Source organism: Echiichthys vipera (genome assembly GCF_963691815.1).
Source record: "Echiichthys vipera genome assembly, chromosome: 7".
In the NCBI taxonomy this organism is placed as follows: Eukaryota; Metazoa; Chordata; class Actinopteri; order Perciformes; family Trachinidae; genus Echiichthys; species Echiichthys vipera.
Window position 1 is genome coordinate 13,341,296 of NC_139832.1, and position 18,099 is coordinate 13,359,394.

Consider the following 18,099-nt stretch of genomic DNA (forward strand, 5'->3'; position numbering starts at 1 on the left):
ACTCACTTTTCCTCACTTGTCATTGGTTTCATTTCCTCCCCTACTGAATGCGTACGGATACCATGGCTGCCCCCTGGTGTCCAGTAGGAGGAGCAGCAGTGTTTCTTTAGCCACATCCCCCTCTTGTTTCAGCTCACCTATCTCCAATAACTGTTTGCAGGAGTTTTTATTCTTCTCACGGTGGTACTGATAATAATGGTCTTCCTGCATGACCACATTTGCACTACATTCATAATACGACTAATGAGTCTAATGATGATACCCTTGAGTTGGTCATGAAATATTACTGATTTAAATGTACATATACATTTGCCGGCATCTATTAAGCCTATCCCCTGTTCTTCAATCATGATGATGATGAAACCTCTGTGACTGTGAATTTATCATCAGTGTCTTCCTGCTAACTTCACCTCAGCAAATAGACCTACCACAGCGAGTATAGATCTTGCTAAATGACAAGCTGAGTATCAATCAGATTGTTTGAATGTAAAACGCCACAAATATTACCCAAAAAGCAAATTTCAGATAAAAGCCTGATGTCTGATCTTTGCACTAATATGGAAAGTGTTCTCATGTCTCCGCATGATCTCTCTATTACTGGTTTAGACCATTATTTTGTCCATATAGGGCATATAACAACTCCTCTAGACTACTTTGGTAAAGGGCTTACTTGTGTAGAGTTGTGATTGTCAAGATGCATTTTGATCTTTATTTGGGAGCAGTTATAGACACAGGCGAAGTGAAAATGATCACCCTGACTGGGGTGAATACAGATTATGCATTAGGGAGTGGCTGAGTAAAGATCCAGCTCTGGTGTGATGGATCCTACAGTTCCTGTAGCAGGACGTGACAGCAATAAAGATCTGCAGCTGAGCTCTGCGATGGACTCAACCACAGCAGAGTGCAGTCAAACGCTACGTGTTTAAATTAAAGCACTACAAAACAGAGCACTGATTCAGTTCCTGATGGCAGTAATTCATTGAGGTAAGTCATTCAATTCAATAGAGGTAGTCATGTGTCAGTCATGTTTTATGCACATTTTCCTCACTAAACATAAATCTACCAGCCTGACTCTGAACAGTGGATGTCAGATTAAAGTGAACGTGTCAGGTTATCCAAGAGCTGTGTGGTCAGCATCCAGGTGCAGCCTCTTGAGAATAAACCAAAGGTGCAACTCTGTCAGAGCATTTAGAGGTATAACCTCTTTCTAGTGGCAGTTTCTGTGAAAAACAGCTTGGGCTGAAAGATATTGCTGACAGGCTGACTGAAGCAGAGAGGCTGATGCCCGGGGCCTGCATTAAGAAGGGAAAGTCCCTGCAGTTCTTCTTAACCACTGCAATATTTTACAACATTTTAATAATCAGCCTGGGCACAAGCCTACTTTGAATTGATATATTGTGCAGCTTGTTTTATTCAATGTGCTGCACTGTATGAACCCACCACTACGTGTTTTTGGTCTGAAAGAAACGTGTACTCTTTTTTACAAAGGCAGGCTGATAAAATCTGTTAGTTTTGTAGTCATATATGCAAGGGCTTTGCATTTTACAACTTAAAGTGCTATATCCCCTGCAAACCATTTTCTTCAGTCTGCAAACTTTTATTCAAATACATTCATTATATAGTTGTTTGTGAATTTAACACTTTAAAACTCACACGTACCAAAGTCATTGTGCACTTTGTTTCTGCTTCTATGACAAAGAGAAAGAGGGTTTATTGAGATTCACACTGGGCTCGTTTATGTGTGGTGGGTGTGGGATTCACTGGATGTTTCTTCTTTGTTACAGATGAATTTTCTCATATTTTAATTAGAATATTCTTCTGAACATGTTACTTGTTTTAGCCTGAAATGATAATACATTTTATATATATATATATATATATATATATATATATTCCAGCCTGATTTACACATTTTGCCTTACAATATTCAAGTGAATTTCTTTTTTCAAAATTCCTGAGAATTAATAAAAAATTAAAAACTAGAACAGCATGGTTGGAAATAAGTCCCTTTACAATACCAATTATAAACATTCACAGATATAACCAATCAACTTCCAGATTACACCTCAGAATTTGACTGAACTCGAACAGTTCTGCAAGGAAGAATGGGGAAATAGCTGGTAGACACATAGTCAAACAGACTGATTGCTGTAGTTAAAACAAAAGGTGCCTCCACAAAGTATTAAATCTGGGGACTCATCACTTTCCCAACCCCTCCCTATATATTTAATGTATTATCATTTCAGGCTGTAAAACAAAAAAAGTGACTATTTCAAAAGGGTATCATGACTTTCTATAGGCACTGCAATGGCAAGTGTACTTTGCATTGAAACCTATTGGCCCAAAAGGGCTGAACAATGAGTCAAGGCTCAGTAAAAAAACTCACTCAGTTGAAGTGCAGCACCAGCTCCCGAGAAGCAGTACCTATATTTGAAATGAGTAGTTGTTTCAGCACCTTTTTGGTAGGAAGTCATGCTAACAATGTGATTTTCACAGTTTGAGCTTTTAACCTTTCAGTATTGAATCTGACGTCTTATCAGTTAAATAAAACTGCAGTTCCATTGCTGTCTTCAACTCTCTGCAGCCTCTGAACTGTGCGAAATTTGCTGAGAGGATATTCAACAAGCTGCAAAATCGAAATTTCTCTCGAGTGCTCACCCCACTGCCGGGGGATCTCGTGTGTTCAGGCTTTTCTCTCTCTTTCTAGCTCTCTCTGAAGCACTCACTTGTATTTGGTCCATTAGCTCCTTGACTTACACGCTGCATTTCCTTTCAGAGGGGCATCACTCAAGGCTTGTTGAGCTGTCAGCTGGGCAGCATGTCCATCATCTGTGGAGCTCAGGAAACCTGCTTTTTTACTGAGAAACAACCAGAACTCCTCTACTATTGTGAATACAACAGACATCCCATTTCAGTAAAAACCACTTTCTTAATAATTATCCACCATCCCCACAATGTCTCTTTATGACAGACGTAGTTGAGGCACAAACTGCACACGCACATTAAAAATATGATTTCTGGAATGTCTTGTCTATGTGGTTGATTGTTTTATATTTGAATAACGTACAATTCATAAATTAGCCATTTAAAAACAAAAAGTGTTGTCTATTATACACTTTTTAGATATAAAATTAAAGAGTAACTTAACACCCTTAAAAGTCGTCTTTTACGTCTCCAGCGGTTTCATTTCTCACCTTGATGCAGTTATGTACAGGTGTGCACTACTGACCACACCAATCAGTGACGCTGGCTGTTGTCAGAAGTGAAACAGGCGTGAAAGTTAAATCATGCAAAAACAGCTGAATTCCTTCACCTTGTCAATGTGTTGTCGAAACGTTTATTAGAAATGCAACACTGGTGGCATTGGCTGTGCAGTGGTGGAAAATTAATTCAGCTCCTTTAATTAAAAGTATCAATACCACAGTATAAAAATACTGCACTGCAAAGAAACATCTTGCATTCACAATTTTAATTAAGTAAAAGCTTTTTGTTCACACTATTATTTTTCCTCCATTTGACTGAATAAAAAGCTGTTCACAGGCAGGTGTGACAGCACGCAATCCTGTGAATGTACTCTAGAAACAAACTCTAAAAGTACTGGATAACAAGCCAGGGGATATTAATCACTGTAATATCCTGAAAAAATATAAAATTGTCTCAATTTTGCTGACTTCTTATTTTACTTTGCTGCATGCCTGATGTTAAAAATTCATAATCCTGCACCCCCTCCTCTTAGACAACGCCTGGCCCACCCCAGTGGCAGTGCAGGTAGGACTAGAGCATCTACTGGGGGTTATGGGGTAACACGGTTCAGGACAGCCTTTGGACAGTCTGCTCTCTTGATAAAAGTAGTGGGGAAGTGGAATTCAATACCCACAAATATAGGAGATTCAGGGAGCTTTGTGGTATTTAAAAAAAGTGTTGCAGAAAATGATTACCTTGTATTTATCATATGGATTCTAATGATTTCCCAACACTGATGGTATTTTATGTATTGTGCGTTTTTTATGTAGCCTTGGCTGTTCGGTTGCTGTTTTTGTCGACCAGTCCACGGACAAAAGATGTAAAGAAGCTGCCTGTGAACTCTGGTGCAATTAAAAACTTTTAATTGTTTGCCGTTACCGCAAAAATAAACCATAAAATAAAAAATAAAAAGGTTAAGAATAAAGTAGATAAGTATTCTCAGCATAATATGCTTAAAAGTATAAATAGTAAAAGTACTCATTAGTCTTATATATTTGGATTGATGCAATAACATGTAGTGATGCATTTTTAATGATGTAGCTGGTGAAGGTGGAGATCATTGTAACTACTTTAAACACTTTTGGGTAGTTGTATATAAAGCTATACACCATATTTATATTTATTATCGTATAATCTGCATACAAAAATGTTCGGGAAAAATAAATGACATCATAAAACATCATCACAGACCTTTAAAACAAGTAAATATTGTTCAAATCACAAGTTGTACAGTACTTTAAAGCCTACGATGCCTACATCTGAAAGGCTTATTTGGCATGACAGCACAAAATGTTCATGACTTTGGAGATGGTTAACAAGAATGTGTGTGGCCACGATTTTCCTCAACCATCAACTCTGGATATTTTGGGCCCCAGTAACAGACTTAAATAACATTTCTAATTTGTGAAGAGTGGAATCCTTAATTTATCACTCTTGTCAACATCACCGCGTTTCAATATTCAGAGCAACATGACGAAGACAGACATATCCTTTCTAACACTTGACATGAGAAGCATATTCATCAATCCAGGGTATTAACCTGACCCATACAGGTTTCTGATGACAGAATAGGCTTTTAATTTGAAACTTATGTACCAAAACAACAAGCAGCATTGATATGACAGCAATTGGAAAACCTTCCTCTGAGGAAAAACAGTCACGTAAAATATGATCCACTGTCACCACACTGGTCAAAGATGTCATAATGTCCAGCACTAATGAAACGCTGTCTGGGCATCGATTGTCAACATGTTATTGCTTCTACAGAGGGTGAAATGGAATTCACACAGTGAATGAATAAATCCACTTTGATTAATAAATAAGATCATTTGCCTGATACAAACATAAAATATTTTATAAATGGACTTTTTACATACAGTGTGGTTCCCCTTTATAAATACTGCACAGGGTATTTGTGCATCTTGAATTGGTCAGATGAAACGTTATTTTCAATTTACAATCTGACAGAGAGAAAGCACATTTGAAGTAACTTCGAAAACACACACAAAATGACACTGATCATCTCACAAGAAGATAAATTGTGTGTTATCTACATCAGTGGGTATCCATTATCTGATCATGCTCATCTTTTTTTCTTTTAATTCTAGTGTCACATTGATAAAAATTCACCATCACTTATATAAATTAATAAATAAGGCAATTACCTTTATAAATACAAAACATAAAAGGTCAAAGCAATCTCTTCTTAACACCCAATATTTAAAAAAAAAAAAAAAAGTAAACTGAGACATTTGCAAGAAAAATGCTTTCACATAGAAAACAACACAATATTTTATCACTTCAATAGTTGAGGGGGGAAAGCCGACCTTGGGACCTACTGTATGTTTGTCTTTTAGTAACGCCATGAAGCCTCATCACTGGCGACCTGAACGCATTTCCAGATAAACCAGGCCTCATTTACACTGCAACTTAAAAGAAGCTCTTGAGTTACAGACAGGGTTCACCTTAGTATAAACTGTGTGATCATTACTGGTTAACAGCGAATAAAGGACCATTACAATATTTTACTATTTATCCATGCTATAGCAGATTTGGTTCACTCTCAGCAGGGTTTAACATTTAAAACAGAGCGTTTTCTACTATTTGACTGAACTTTTCTTCACCTCAGAGCAGAAGATCATAATCTCTTCACTTCAGCTGTACTGTGATCTGCAGCAGCTGCACACAGTGACAATTCATAAACTCTGACATCTGTGTGTCGTAAATCTTCACCTGCTTTGAAACCCTCAAGGTTGCTATATCTTCCTTCCTGTGGAGAAAATCACTTCTGTTTAGGGGGCATTATAAACACTTGGCTGCCCTTGAATAGTAAACATATATCATGGGCTAAAAAATGAATGTGAGGATAGCTTTATCCCTGTAAATAATCTGTCCACCCAAACCATGTACTGGATGCTGCCCTTAGCGCTGTTTGGAACCATTAAGTTCCACTTCAGGATGTCCATAAAGAGGCCAGGCAGCAGTTTGAGTGATTAGTTCTATAAGAAAATAAAATGGCTGAATGGTCGCTGGTGTGTGGGACACTCTTTCCTCCCCTCCCTCCTTCAGGGCATCGGAGAGAGTGCGAGTGAGGGATCCAAAGAGAGCTAGGTCCAGAAGAGCTGTGGCTGTCCCTCCATCTCAACTTCTCAGTATCTAATCGAACACTCTCGGAGACAGAGGGAGGGCCGTCGGTTGAAAGTTGGCTGAATGTTGCCTGGATGCCAGCACCCTGTCAGAGCCAGGCGGAGGATGTGCCCTCTACAGCAGGGAGCTGGGGCTTTCTGGGGGCGGCGGGGGTGTGTGGGTGGGGCTGTGACGCATGGGCAGTATGTCATAGTGGCTGGGGATGTGGCTGCTGCGGGGGAGGTCATAGGGGCTCTGGGAGAAGCCTGTGGCCATTCCATTGGGTCCCTGCAGGACGCTCACTGTCGGCTCTGTGATAGTTTAGGAAAGAAGGAAGGGAGGAAAAGTAGGTAAAAGAGGTACGCGAGAAAAACTGAGGCCAAAGAGTGTCAGGCTGGGGAAAAAAGGAGAAAGGAGAGGTGCATGCAATGGAGAAGCAGCTTACATTTCCTCCTATCAAGGCTTTACACAGTCTGTACAGGCTCATAGCAGGGGACGTGACGAGTGAGGCTATAAGCTGCAGGACCCTGCTGAGCTCCACACACCAGAGCAACAATGCACTCACCAACATCATAGACATTCCTGCTCGCACTTCCCAGGAGGGTGGCAGTGCCTCCAAAGGGCACTTCACGGTGGGAGGGGGACTTCATCTCCACATAGCTGCTCTCTGTGTGCTTGCAAGCCAACCCTGGTGGGTCTCTAATGGTGGCGTATGGATTCTCACTATTCAGGGAGCAGGAGCTGTTGCTGCACATGGAGCCCTTGATGTAATCTGCAGTAGCCGCGAGACAAGGACATATTCAGAATCAACAGAGAAGAAGGGATTGTCACTGATTAATTGTCGTGATATTAATAATTGACTCTGATATAACAACTAAAATTGGAATAGACATCAGAGTGCAGCCTGGAGAATGGCAATGAAAACTATTGCCATTCTGAGGAAGTTGTAATTCTTTTGTATCCGCCACTGACTAATGGTGGTGTATAGTAATCAGAGTACAATCAGAGTACAAAGGATAGAGAGTGGAAGGCACATCTCATCCATAACAGTCTCATCAGTGTGATAAGAGGCCTCATTAGAGACAGCAGCAAAGCTCCTTCAGACCACTCTCCACACCCCTGGGTCCCTCACATTCACCACCGAATGCACAGTGTGGGAGACAAAATGACGTTTCGGGCACTGAGCCATATAGAGAGAGCAATTACCATTGGAACAAAACCTCAGCCCACCATGGTCTCGTCCAAAGTGCAGAGAGTTTTCACATAAATCATGGAGAATATAAGGATATGGGATTTGGGGTCAGCTAGTCTCAGAGCGGAATAGCAACCAATTGGGAAAATGGATACATGTGATGTAGAGCATAAAAAAAATGTAATATTGGTGCTGGTGAAGCTGAACAGGATTCTACGTGAAGCATGTCTGCGCCCGCGCGCGCGTGCACACACACACACACACACACACACACACACACACACACACACACACACACACACAACCACACAATTTATGATTTACCTTTTTTGGAGCCTCTCTGCGTCTGTGTCTCCCCCTGTTGAACATCTGTAACAAATGCCAAAAAATGAAAGTCAAACATCCCATACGAATCCCCCCAATGTCTGAGGGCTGACAGGAAATACCTCATTAAAAGTGTAATAGTATGTCTTTATTTCAAAGAATATGAGGAATGTCAATATGAGGAATTACTGAATCTTTCACCCACTTGCTCTCACTTTTTCCCTAAAACTCACAAGCTGACATAATCAACTGGAGTCATGATGGAATATCTGCAACACAACATCATGAAGAGAGGACATGCCTATTTAAGGCAGTCCATTACTTCACTAAAGCAGGATGAACATCCAACGCTTGTAATTATAATCAAGCCGCTGTGCGCTTAAACACAATAAGAAACATGGCATATCCAGATATCAGACTTTAAAGTCCAGCATGACAAAGAATCTATCATAGATGCTCTGATTTATGCATGTCGCTTAGCAATAATGAGCCTGCAATGAGCAAACAAGTATAGTTTCCATAGAGACAATACAGTATATACAGTCTCGTTCAGTTTGCACATCACAAACCAACAGACTATGAACTATGCTGTTTATTTAATAATCTCAGGAACACTTTAATTTAACACTAATTATTAAGCATTTATAACCACTGTATACACATTAAATAAACGGTATACACTCTACAATGTAGTTGTATGCAAATATGTATCTTTAAATGTTTACTGTATAGTTTTAATGCACAGTGCAGTTATCAAAAAAATATATATGTTCTGTTATTCCAACTGTTTTACTATAGTGTCATTCATTATCATTTATATACCATTCCTAACACATTAATAAACACTTATATCTGCTCCCAAATGCATTATAGCGTGTTATAAACCATTTATCAGATGTTTTGCACTGTTCAAGAAACCAGAGATTTAAGCTATTATTGAGTATTTTTTCTTCTGTCACGGTTAATTCTCTATAATTCAGTGCAGTATCTGACCCAGTGTACGCCATCACAGAGAAATGTGCCACTGGGGAAAGTGAAAGAGGACTAATGAGCTCACAGTGACCCCTATGCACCTCCTCACCACAGCTCTCTCTGTACCACCCGCATATCTTATCAAAATCAGAGCAAAGGTTATGTCTAACAAGAAACCCCTGGTTCATCTTCATTCACAGCAGGGTAGCTGTGTCCAGGCTGGTGCCTTTATGAGGTTTGCACTAACGACACATGCGCCTTTGCCCTTGAAGAAGTAGAGATTCCATAAAGTCCAAAGATTCAGGCTGTATGTGGAGTATCAGAGTAAGTTCGAGAGGTAAACTGACCGAGGTCATTGAGGTTGCAGTAGGCTCTCCATTCTGAGCCATTTCGGCTTTTCAGAGTGCTTGACTGTAAGAGAAAAAAAAGAGCACAGTTTGGTGTTGCTTTTATACTGAAGTATGTTATTGTATTATAGTTTGATGTGAATACACACAGAGAGTGGTTATACTTTGAGGGTCAGAGTGCCATCCAGGTTGCTGGAGATGGTTGAGACAACATTACACTGGGCGACAGTGTGGTAACTGGGATTGGAGAAGCACTGGCCACTGCTGCCGCTGCCCTGGCCCTGATTGACCTCAGCAGCGCTGGTCCTCATCGCTACAGTACTGCCACACTCTGCAGGTTTAAACAAGAGATTGCAGAGGTTTGAAAAGTAAATTTGTCTTCAAAGCACGGACATGCATGAAGATTTCCTCATGTATGCCAGTTTTGCCCTCAATGAACCAAATTAAATCAGAATGAAAGTCTAATTGATGAACAAATGTAAAGTATAGCATTAGGGCTGTAACTAATGAGTATTTTCATAATTGATCAATCTGCTCATTATTTTCTCAATTAATCGATAATAATAATAATATATAAAGAATGAAGAATTTCCCAGACCCCATAGTGATGTCTTCAAAATGCTTGTTTCGACAAACCAACAGTACCAAAACCCAAAGATATTCAGTTTTCCATCAAATGTTTCTCCAAATTTAAAGATATTTTTGCTTGAGAAATCACTTTTTTCCCCCTGCATGTCTAATTGATTACTAATTTCAGCTCTACAATTGTCCATCGCAGTATGCAGCATTATTCCATATTGAGCAAATCTTTTGAACAGTCTCTAAAACATCTTACCAGACAGGGAATAGTCTGTGTTGGTGATGTGCATTGCCTGTGTATAGGACACACTGGGCTGGATCTCGTGGCCTTTGTCCCTCTGCCTCTGTCTGTACCACACAAACAGACTAAGCATGGCCATGATGATGAGGAGCAGAAAGATGATGCCCATGACAGCCCCTGCAGACTGGCGCTCCGAGCCTCTTGCTGGACTAATCTTAGTGTACGGGTTCAGTTCCTCCATCATCAAAGCTGCTACAGAGAAAACACAGGAAAAGTGGGTTGCTTAAACACCGTGTACACATTTGTGTCTGAGTGACAATATAGTGGAGAGCCTCGATCATCTCGACCACCTCTCACCTTGATCACAACGGATGCCTTTATATCCAGGGCTGCAGTAGCACGTTCCAGTCACATAGTCACAGGTAGCATTGTTCAGGCACTCACATAGCTGTTGGCAACCATATCCAAATGTACCAGCAAGACACTCTGCATGGGAGAGAGGTGCATTACTACATCCATCAAAATTAAACCACTTAGAGAGTGGGAGCCAGAGTGTTTATAGAACACACATACACACACACACACACACACACACACACACACACACACACACACACACACACACACACACACACACACACACACACACACACACACACACACACACACACACACACACTCACTCACTCACTCATCCACAGGGTGATTTTGCTCATAGCTAAAATGTGTCGGGCCTACTCAACTCTGCTCACAGCTCATCCCAATGAAGCCTGTTCGACAAGCACACTGGCCTGTGATGTGGTCACAGTCTGCGCCGTTTTGGCACCGACAGACTTCAGAGCAGTCCCTCCCGTAGAACCCTGAAGGACAGCCTGGGACAGAGATGTATAAAATGTTGGGGTGTGTAAAACAAACATAGGGGGAGACAAAGTAAAGAGTCAAGGTCACATCCCAGGGGAACAAGGAAATCAATACTATTCACTGTCTTTGCTGTGTACTCAATGTGAATGAAGGGAATTTAAACTTTTCATGCTTCAGCAGAAAATCTGGTTATGCTGTGACACAGAGGTGGAAATAAAGAACAAGACAACTGGAAACATAATCTATGTGAGAAAAAGGCAAAACAAACAAAATCCATTTCCATGCACATGAGCAGGAGCCACAACACAAAAAAAGACTGAATAAAACTCTTGGGGTGATAGATAATGGAATTCAAATTAGTAGACTGATGTCGATGATGTGCACTATCCCTGGGTGAAGGACTGGAATGTATAATTAGAGAAACAAATTAAAGACATGACCATTAGTGTTATTTTGATGTTGCTCCCTCTAAAAGAAATGTAAATTAAAAACCTGATATCATCCACTTTCCCAGTTGTTTCTAAAACATTTTTTCTCTCATTTGTTGCAGTTTAGTTTGACTACCAGCAGATGACACTGTGTGTCCACTAACTGGAGGGGAGAGACTCACGCTGTGTGCAGTAGAGTCCGGTCCAGCCGGGGCTGCACCTGCACTCCCCATCGTAGGCACTGCACTGGGCTCCGTTGTGACAGTTACACGAGTTGAGACAATCGGGGCCCCAGTGCCCAGAGGGACAGGCTGCAGACGCCAGAGACATAGTCAAGCTCATGGTCACATACACTCTTCCCACACATACTCTATGTCCTATGCATGCATTTATGGAGCACATAACACTTGAGGAAATGCCTAACTATTCTCCACACATAAACATATTTCACCGTATCTTAACACGTATCCTTGCAGAACATCCCTCCACAAGCCCATTTGTAATATATGAGAAGATGTGTCATGTTGAATTACCCAAAGAAAAGCACTTTTAAAGTCACATCCATCCAATCATAAGTTTTTGTTTTTTTTACCTAAGTAGTTAATGTAATAAAAAACTCCCATCAATTTCCCATGGCACGACGGCTCAAAGCTCTGACTGCTAATGATCTTTGGCCTACAGCACTGTAAATCAAAGAGCATAATGTAATACAACAATCATTTAAGCAAACTATAAGTTTTACAGGGCTGAGGGAAGTTCTATGAAAATGTAGCGTAATGACTGAATGATTCATGTGTATGAAGGTAAATGTAAGGAGGGATAAATTAGGTGTGGAGACAATGAGAGGGTGAAATCAGAGAAGAATAAGCCAAGCAAACCCAGGATGAAGGAGAGAAACCATACCCTGAGAGCAATCCTCTCCTATCCAACCAGGGAAGCATTGGCAGGAGCCATCGATGGGGTTGCAGGTGCCGTTGTTGGTACAGAGGCAGATCTCAGCGCAGGCCCTCCCATACCTGCCACTTGGACAGACTGCAAAACCAAAAAAATATATATCATCACAAAGCAGCCCAGATCTGCATATTATTACTTGCATGCAAAGACTAAAATCCATTAACATTATGACATACAACCTGGGCACATTATTGTGAGCAAATTAATTCAAACAAAGTAATTCTGTGAAAGGTTGTGTAAACATAATCTTCTAATGGATGATACTGTTCTATTATAGTGAACATGAAGTGATCTGCTTAAACAAAAGGAGGAGTCAATAGATGCCGCCAGTGGCACAACTGCCCCATTTCCACTCAGTGGAGTGGAACGAGTTATGTGCCACAGAATTAAAATAGACCATGTACACAGACCACTGTATACTTTTTTTTACGAAATTAATATTTCAATGCTCTCCGACACTGTTCAATAAAATATCTCATTTCCAATGAAACCTCCATTGTGTTTTCTTGTTGGCCCGAGAGACAAATTGAGCCACAGTGTATCTAACCATCAGGATCAGGGAGCTGCAGCACCAGCAGATACATCAAAGGTCTCATATAAAGAGAATAGCCCAGCGTTAGAAATATCAGATAAGGTGGCTGGCTGTGAAAGAAATGGGTCTGACTCATTTTCATGTGGGGTGTTTTAATGATTACATTTCATCTGGCTTCCCCCTCTTTGTGAGAGCTCTTTCAAGCAGGTTGTCATTAGGCCGTAAGGTTGGCTCCCCCATACTGCTGCTTCTGGGGATTCGGGCCTCTACGCACCGGGAGAGATTCATTAGGCTGGGACTTTGTGTGCTGGACAGAGGACAAGTAAGGATGCCAACAGGGCTCAACAAGAGGAGACTGTGCATGTTGTTGGCCACCTTCGTCCCTTGCGTCCTCACGCCAGCTCACCAGTAATTACAGTCCAGACAAATTAGGTATTTTTTTTCTCTTCCTTCAGCTAACCTATTAAACTTTTATTTGTAAGACATTGCTCTAGCCATGACTGAGAATTCAAAAGTTCCCCCATGCCTTTCCGTAATTTATTTTTAAAAAACGGTGTATCAGGAGCAAAATCTCAACTGCACTTTATAGCCAGTGAAAAATCACAGACAAGACAAATACCTTTGGTCACATAAACCATCACACATCAGTCAATATTGAACAACCTGTTTGAATATTGAATAGATGGAGAGTGAGGAGACATAAAAAAACGACCATGAATTTTAACTGAAATTTTACAATCATAGTTCCCTTTTAAATGTTTGGATCTGTAATACATTTAACATAGAACAAGACTACTGGCTGCATTAACAAAGTAACACATTAATGATATTGTCAACACATTGTATGTTAATTACAGATATTTGTAACACTGACTTGTCAACATGAAATCTACCTTAGATCAGCTAAAATCACTCACCATTTAGAAAAAGTGCAACACATTACGTAATCAAACACATCTCGGGGTAAATAAGGAACTGTATGGAAGCAAGGATGTTTCCTGTAAACAAGATCTTTCTAAGTGATTCAAACAGTGTCGTGACAATACACAAAGAAAGGTTTGCCTGGTTGCCTCAAAATTAAATTTTACAAGAAGACGTCTGTTATGCACGTGTTGTTTGTTTGACTCTGTGTATACGGGAAAAGCAATTTACATGCAGCGCTCTTTGCAGGATAAGGTAGAGGGATGGTAATATTTACTGACGTGTTCTTTGTTTAAAAAGTGAGTCTCAGCAATATTCAGGATCCTGTTGAAGGTTGTTCTTTTTCTTTTTGGTCTGGGGTGTACTGATTATAGCCATTATTCAAGTTTCAAGGCTGAGAAGCCAGTCGGAGAGGCAGCAGGTCATCCATTTGATCTTATCAGAGCCACTGAGTGTAGGACAACATACAGGTGTCCTCACAATATGCTTTGACAGAAGGACTTTATTTGACATATAAATGAACCCTAAAATATTATGAGATAGTGTAGGCATCAGCACATAATAACTTTTTTACTTTCACTCTAATGTATTATGCATTCTTGTCTCGCTTTTTTATACTTATTTTCTAACATTTTTTGTGTTTCCTGTCCTGTTTTCAGAAATAAACTGTACTTACCGTTTTCCAGTGGAAAGGACTTAAAACTTTACAGTGAATAATTTTTGAAAGTAAGTGAAACAGCAAGAAAAGGTCAAAATGACACAGAAGGGTACTTGCCTTGGTTGCACAGAGAACCGGAGAAGCCCGACAGGCACTCACAGTGGCCTGTGACGTGATGGCACGGCCCGGTGCTGTGCACACACTGTGGACACGACTGGCTGCAGCGATGCCCGTAGAACCCCGGCGAGCAGACTGCAGCGGAGTGTGGCAGGAGAGGAGATAGAAAAATCAGTCAACAACATTGGATGGAATGAACGTATATAATAATGAAACAGGGCGTGACAAGTGTGATCAAGGGAGTATAAAAAAATCAAGGCCGGAAGAATTAAAGCAGAAAATACAAAGGGAGGGAGAAAGTATCTTTATTGTAACCACTCCCATTTCATCTGCTGACAGAGAGGTAGTAGTAAAATAGTTAGGATAATTGTGAAGTCTGTTTTATGTTAGGTCTTGATTATCTATAAATTCAAACTCGGAAACTCAACGAATGAGTTAATAATGCAGATTTTATCAAAGAATGTCCACCATAAAGATATACCAAATTGTGGTATGAAGGTAATTATACTCATAATGTAAACAAAGAGCATTACCGGCAACCATAATAAGAGACAGAAATGTATATTAAAAGAACATTTTGATTTCAATACAGTGAAACCCTAAAAACCCATGTTATGTTCCTATTTTCGTAGCCAGTGATTTGATTACATTCCTTCTTAGGAGACAATAAGGTAAAGGAAACCTTTTAGGATTTGACAAAAAAACAGCCTTTGCTGTTGTTTGACAAACATGCAATGTTAAATTGACCTCAGAGGTTTTGATCTGATTTAAAGCACCAGGTGTGATACACTTTTATGAGCCTCTGGAGAATCATGTAAGCCTACTATTAAAGTTTCAACAGGAAAAACAGCAAAACTGCAGTTATGAGGCTTCCACCTGATGAGAACATTATCTGTGTAAACATTTAAATTGGAGGATTGGAGGAGTAACACACACACACACACACGCACACACACATTTGGCTCTCAAATTGATGTTTACAGGTTTGTAACTGAATTTCACTCCTAATCAGTGAGCTCATCACTTGAGAGCGGCCCTAGACAGGCCCCATTCAGAAACCAGAGCTAGCACTCCCAGTGAGCGTGCCCTCTGATGAGCCTTGGACGAGGACTGTGTGTCTCCCACTGTGAGTTGGTTGTTGAGGACAGGGCAAGGGGGTGAGGAGTTTGTTTGTGTGTGTGTGTGGGTGTGTGTGTGGGTGTGTGTGTGTGTGTGTGTGTGTGTGTGTGTGTGTGTGTGTGTGTGTGTGTGTGTGTGTGTGTGTGTGTGTGTGTGTGTGTGTGTGTGTGTTTGTGCTTGTTGCTTGAGGGTAAAGACACTGTGATTAAGTGATAGCAGTGATGAAGGGTTGACACTCAAGCAGTTATGGCCGACAACAGAGTATGTCTCCTCAGCAGTCTCACCCTTCAACAATTCTGCGAAGATCAAACCAAGGTCAGTACTGTGGTGGAGTTTGTTACGACTGCGCTTTAAGGCTCATTCCATTGTTGTTTAAAGGTTTGGAAAAAGATAGGGAGGCTCACTTCTTTTGCAGGACGTCCCTCTGTATCCAGGTGCACACACACATGTACCGTCCTCTGGAGAGCAGGATCCTCCATTCTGACAAGAACAGCTGACTGAACAGTTGGGTCCCCAGAAGCCTTGTGGGCACACATTATCACAGTGGATTCCTGAAGGAACATTATACGAATATTCAGTGAATGCACACTAAGAAGGCAAAGCCTGGCATGCGGAAATATTCTAAATAGCCTGCCATCTGTAAAATCACATCATCAAAAGGACAGCATTCACAATGCCTGATTATAGTGGATCTGTGGAGGGTTCTTCACCCAGCGTGGATCCTTGATTGATTTCCGTCCTGAATAAAGAAGCTGTGTTTTTTTTTTTTTTAGTTCAACCCATCCTTTCAGACCGTGTCTCCTTTCCAAATGTATTTTATTTTTGATCTGACTGGGGCTCCCTGCCAGTACACTGTGTTGATTAACAGGGCTGTGTCTCCAGAGAGGCCCAGCTCGTCTCTCATTCTCTTTTAGCAGAGCCAGGGTAGTGTACAGACCCAAAGGGAAGCACTCAGGCTGCAAGAGCGCAGTCTGGAAGAGAGGGTTTGGCGCAACTGTAACCAACAAACGCAAAAAACATTGCATCCGTACAGTGTTCTAACTGCGCACATGAATACATTAGCACCTCTGTCGAAGGAACCTGCTTTCTCTGAGTCATACCCATAAAAAGGGGGGGCAAAATCACATGTACTGTACCTACAAAGCTCATAAAATAAAATATATAGCTGCAAACACCCAGGCACATATGCACACTTACAGTCACAGACTCACTCAAACACACACTCACAAACTCGGCAACCTTTCAAGCACCAGCCCTTAGTTCGAAGCCTCATTTGAAATTTTCTTTGAGTGAGAATATCTGAGAATGGTGTGGCCATTAAAGCAGCATTAGTGCAGTACCTTTGAATTAAACCTGGGCTAAACTCTTGGGACCAATGTTATACAGTAATCATGGTGCCTTAGGGCTGGAACGGAGGAGTAAAAGAGAGGAAATGTTAGTGCTGATGAGGAGGGGGCATGGTAGCAGTGATTTAGTCGAAGGCCCAGCCATGGACATCAAAAGGAGGGCAAGTGTGTTTGAGGTTCTGCTAGGCCAGGCAGAAAAAAAAAACTGTGACTGCCTTTACTGTCAAAAAATGAATGCGGACAGAGCTTCACACTTTTCAGTCTAATGGTGACAAACAGGGGGGCTTTGGGTGTCTAGTGAGGGAAAAGAAGAAAGAGTGAAAGAAGCCAGAACTGAAGCGTCTTCAAAGGAGGCTTTTCGCTGAGAAGTGCCAGAGGTCCCACTATCCAATTTGTACAGAGTGAGCAGAGAAAAGCAAACCTCTCTCTCCCTCTTCAAGTCTCTCTCTCAGTGCATGTAAACACACACTCACATTACCTGCTCTATTACATGGAATCTCTTCAGAAATAAAAGGAGAAGTCACATTTAACATGGACTAGCATATAACCCCTGCATCAAGTGTCCAGTCACAGCGCTCTTTTACATCTTTGTAGGCTGATGTCAGGCTTACGACAATTCAGAAACAACTCTGCGGGACACCCATGACTTTCACACACATACACACACACACACACGCTCACAGAGTCAAGCTTTGTGACAGTTGACGCAAAACCCACAATAAAACAAACAGAAAGTTGACAGCGAAGTAGGGATGCCATACCAACTCTGGAGTTAGCACGCTCAGTGTAATGACATTGTTTGTAGAAAAAAATTGCTTTAGTGTTTGTGTAAATAGCCATTTTATTCTATCCTGTGATGAGAAAACCCCACATGTTCCTCTCTCTAGGTGCTTCTTCCCTCATGAGAGCCGATCGTCAAGCCTCTACGATTCAAGTACGTATGCATGTGTGTTTGTCCGGCCCAACGGGCTGCACACTGCCCCCAGCCCTGCACCCTGGTGACTCAATTAAGGCTGACAGATGGTCCCAACTGGTGAAGGATTCAGAGCATGAGAGACCCGTTTTGCCTGCTCAGTTCTTGCAGATAATAAAACCTACATTGTTTCCCGGAATAAATGCCCTAAGCTCAGGAGGCTGAA

The 18,099-nt window shown here is 41.1% G+C and overlaps 1 protein-coding gene across 1 annotated transcript in view; it reads right to left on the bottom strand.

Moving 5' to 3' along the window:
- Positions 1-6,504: 6,504 nt before the first annotated feature.
- megf11 (multiple EGF-like-domains 11) overlaps positions 6,505-18,099 on the bottom strand; it is a gene marked incomplete at its 3' end in the record, with an annotated part of 55,374 nt that continues 43,779 nt past the window's right edge. The window contains exons 14-25 of the mRNA XM_083916114.1: positions 16,019-16,165; positions 14,496-14,630; positions 12,217-12,345; positions 11,496-11,624; positions 10,768-10,896; positions 10,382-10,510; positions 10,040-10,276; positions 9,369-9,535; positions 9,205-9,268; positions 7,886-7,930; positions 6,935-7,141; positions 6,505-6,680 (exon numbers count right to left, since the gene is read on the bottom strand). Of these exons, the coding sequence (XP_083772240.1) occupies positions 6,505-6,680; positions 6,935-7,141; positions 7,886-7,930; positions 9,205-9,268; positions 9,369-9,535; positions 10,040-10,276; positions 10,382-10,510; positions 10,768-10,896; positions 11,496-11,624; positions 12,217-12,345; positions 14,496-14,630; positions 16,019-16,165 (1,694 nt within the window). The remainder of the gene's footprint in view (positions 6,681-6,934; positions 7,142-7,885; positions 7,931-9,204; positions 9,269-9,368; positions 9,536-10,039; positions 10,277-10,381; positions 10,511-10,767; positions 10,897-11,495; positions 11,625-12,216; positions 12,346-14,495; positions 14,631-16,018; positions 16,166-18,099) is intronic.